The sequence below is a fragment of the Bos javanicus genome, chromosome 16, assembly GCF_032452875.1.
Source record: "Bos javanicus breed banteng chromosome 16, ARS-OSU_banteng_1.0, whole genome shotgun sequence".
Lineage (NCBI taxonomy): Eukaryota > Metazoa > Chordata > Mammalia > Artiodactyla > Bovidae > Bos > Bos javanicus.
The window spans coordinates 6,451,510-6,455,531 of record NC_083883.1 but is presented as its reverse complement, the minus strand read 5'-3'; the positions used below and the strand labels follow the sequence as shown (position 1 = coordinate 6,455,531).

At 35.5% G+C, this 4,022-nt stretch overlaps 1 protein-coding gene across 1 annotated transcript; it reads left to right on the top strand.

The window, feature by feature from the left end:
* The first annotated feature begins 1,679 nt into the window (after positions 1-1,679).
* Positions 1,680-2,710, top strand: LOC133227542 (complement factor H-like). Its single transcript, XM_061382136.1, has 2 exons — positions 1,680-1,854; positions 1,966-2,710. The coding sequence occupies exons 1-2, from the start codon at positions 1,731-1,733 to the stop codon at positions 2,181-2,183; spliced, it is 342 nt and encodes a 113-aa protein (XP_061238120.1). The 5' UTR covers positions 1,680-1,730; the 3' UTR covers positions 2,184-2,710.
* Positions 2,711-4,022: the final 1,312 nt, after the last annotated feature.

Genomic DNA, 4,022 nt, shown 5'->3' with positions numbered 1-4,022 from the left:
GTTTACTCATTTTGTTTCATGTTTTTGTTTGATTACTACACTTGAGGATAAATTGAAGTGATTTTTAATGTACCTGTAACTCAAATACAAGAGAAATGTCTCTCTTGTGTGTTCTAGTTTTCCAGTTATATTTTTTATAATACCATTTTTTCATTTGTATTCAATTTTAAAATTGTGTCTTTTTTTTTTATTCTGAAAGAATAGTTATACATTTTGAGACCAAATAGTAGCATTATATTTTGTAAATGTCAGTGATAAAATCAGATCCAGTATTAACAAGTTGACTTTACAAATAAATTATCAGGCATATATGTTGCTGCTCAATACCTTAATATTTCTCAAAATCCCAGATGAGTGCAGAGGGGGTATAAAACCTAACATGTAATGTTTTTCAAGGAAGAGCATTAATGTGCATTAATGTGTGTCCTCTGTGTATGCAGTACCCAGCACCTCATTTTATATGACACAAATAATATTTATTTTGCAATGGTTAAATATTCTCACTCAATTATTTATCTTTTTTGATAGAAAGAGAATGCAGTATTCCTGAAATGGATACATACTTAAATGTTTATCCCAGGAAAGAAACATTTAAAGTTGGAGATGTGCTGAAATTCTCCTGCAGCCAAGGCTGTATTATGGTTGGAGCAGATTCAGTTCAGTGCTACCACTTTGGATGGTCCCCTAAACTTCCAACGTGTAAAGGTAAATATTTATCTGACAGTTACTGGAGCAGGTGTTGGGATTTCAGATATCAACCTTTTTATTTCCCTCCCTTAATTTTCTGTCCACTTCCAGTGCATCTATAATCTAATGCATTAAGGCAGAGATATACCCACCCAGGTGGAGAAGGAAATGACAACCCACTTCAGTATTCTTGCCTGGATAATCCTTGGGACAGAGAAGCCGGGTGGGCTGCTGTCTATGGGGTTGCACAGAGTCGGACGTGACTGAAGCGACTTAGCAGCAGCATACCCACCAAGGATATGTGCTGGGTAGTAGATTCCTCAGTTTTCCTTCTTTAAGAAATTAACCTCCAGGTGCTTCTTGAAATATGTAGTGGAGAATCCACAGAAATGCATGAGGAACCTGACACTGGCAGGATTTCTTCTCAGTTTTCCTTTATCCTGCAATTCCACCATTAATATTGGATAGTTTATATACTGTAGACTTTACATCTAGTGTCCACAAGTATGTCTAAAGAGTGTTCAAGTAACTTAAAGTCACATGTATTCAGTGTTCAAGTAACTTAAAGTCACATGTATAATTCAGTCACACGTATCAAATCATATGAATCAAAGTTAAACTGTTCAAATGCTTTTCTCAAATGATATTTTTTCAAAAAGTTTTCATAGTGTTTCTGTGGAATAAAGTATTACTATAATTTATACACCCAGATTGAGTATCTGGTTTGCATATTTATTTAGCATGTCTGGATTATGAACATGCTTTATGAGCATACATAGACTTCAATATGCTAGTTCAAGAAGAGTAACAGAATTAGTAAACACGAGTCTGCTGTAAACACTATTCTTTTTTCATTGTTTAAGAATGCTAAAATAAATTATATAACAAATAAAAGATCATTCAGTGAAATAAGTTTCTGCATTAGCTGGATTTTTCAGTTATAAGACAGACAATGTAACCATAATTTATGCAATATTTCTACAGTAGGAAAAGTAAAATCGTGTGCTCATCCTCCTCAACTTCTCAATGGGAAAGGGAAAGAAATGCACAAAGAATATGCACACAATGAGGTCATGGAATATGCTTTCAACCTCAGATTTCTGATGAAGGGTTCTCATAAAATTCAGTGTGTTGATGGAGAATGGACAGCTTTACCTGTGTGTATTGGTAATGTATTTAAAAATAGTAATATTTCAAGGTAAATCATTACTCTTATTTGTATTCATATACACATTTGAATAATATTTTAAAGAAGAACATGTTTTTGTGCATTTTCAGAGGAGGAGCGTACCTGTGGAGATATACCTGACCTTGATCACAGCGATATCAAGCCTTCTGTCCCTCCCTATCACCATGGAGACTCAGTAGAGTTCAGTTGCAGAGAAGCATTTACAATGATTGGACTCAGATTTATCACGTGTATTAGTGAAGAGTGGACCCAGCCTCCTCAGTGCATTGGTAAGAATACACATCTCAAATTGACCTTTAGTATTTGAAGCCATACTGTTGAAATTTAGAGTTATCCTTGAAAAATGTCAGATCTTAAATTATAATGATCCCAAACATTTGATTTTTATAGTCCAATATGTGTCTAAAGAGGAAAAATATAAACTAGCAATAGAATTTTATGCATCTTTCTGTCCTAATATTAACATTGTTTATCTTGACAAGTAAGGTTGCTTAGTCGTGCCTGACTCTTTGTGACCCCGTGGACTGTAGCCCACCAGGCTCCTCTGTCCATGGGATTCTTCAGGCAAGAATAATGGACTGGGTTGCCATTTCCTTCTCCAGGGGATCTTCCCAACCCAGGGATAGAACCCACGTCTCCAGCATTGCAGGCAGACACTTTAACCTCTGAGCCACCAGGGGAAGACAAGTGTGAAGGCAAATCTTACTGATAGATACTCATGTGATTAAAATGGGAGTACTAGTTACCTGGAAAATACAACTATCATTGCAGAAATGCCGTTTTTGCTTTTATATGATACTCTTTCTTTTAGAACATTTGAAACCAGGAATTATAGTTGAGGAAAATACCCATTTGATACATTTGGGTAGGAGTCTTGCCTCTCTCAAGCTTCTAACAATGATAATTTCTCCATCTGTTTCAAATTCTGCAAAGAGAATTTACTGTGTTGGGGAGGGTGGGCTCAAGCCCTCCCTGTTAGTAGGTAACTCTGTCATGGGAGGCACTTGGGGTGGGGCCAGGAACCTGCCCTGAGACATTTCCCTGTAAGAGACTCATCCTGACTTTTGGATGACCAAGTCTTTGATTACTAACCGGGAGAATCAATGTTAGCTGCCTTCTTTCATTTTCTCTTGGAATAGACTTTTTCCTGGAGTTTTCCTGGGCTCTGCATTCAAAGAGAGTCCTGGATGTTCAGGCCTATTAACTCATTGTATTTTTAGCCATTAATTATTCCAAGAAGAAGGTAGGGCTTAGGCTTAGCCCCTGAGTGAAGGCAGGGACCGATAGCTGTTTTCTTTGCTGACAGTATGTCGAAAGACCCATTTCAAAAGACCAGTTGACAGATGGGAAACATTCAGTAGGAGTTTATTTAGTTATATAGTAATTTTTTTTTACTAATTAATCCCTATATTTTTATGAACAGATTCCTGTCCTAGGTATGCCAAAATGTTTTGTTCAATTATTTCTCTTCTGACCTCAGAGTTTTCCTTGCAAAGGTTAATCCTCTACCTGTATTCAGTTTAATGTAGTCCCCCTTTGCTATAATAGACCTTATTCCAGTTTTCTTCTCTCAAAGTTTATTTTGTAACTCTGTCTAATCTAGCTTGTCATTCTTCCTACTTGCTTATTTTCTCCTAAAAAATAAGTCTGCTTATGATGGAGCTAGCAAAAAATTGCTATCATGGTTCTATATTGCATTATAATGATCTGATACATAACATAGTGGCTCAAAGACTCCAAGTTTATATACAAGATAGGTTGTAACTTTAAGTACCCATCTTCTTATTTCAAGTGTTTGTTTATTTTTGGTGTCAGGTAAAAGATTTGCTTAAAAGTTAAGATTCTATACAAAACCCCTTGGTGTAGTTTTCTTATTATGTTTCATTACATTTCTTGAAAAAACATATATAAAGTAGCAACTTGGTATGCTTTGTCCACAGAAAATTGTTTTTATTTTATTGTTTTAAGATTGTGAATTAACAATAATGCAGAGATGCTTAAGGTCAACAAGCAAATTATATGAACATTTGCACAGATTTCAAGTTTGGGACCAAATTTATTCATGTGATAGCTATTCGCTATGTAGATCATCAGAAAGTATTCCAGTCAAAAAGGCAGAAATCTTTAGGATGGGTATTTTCTCTGA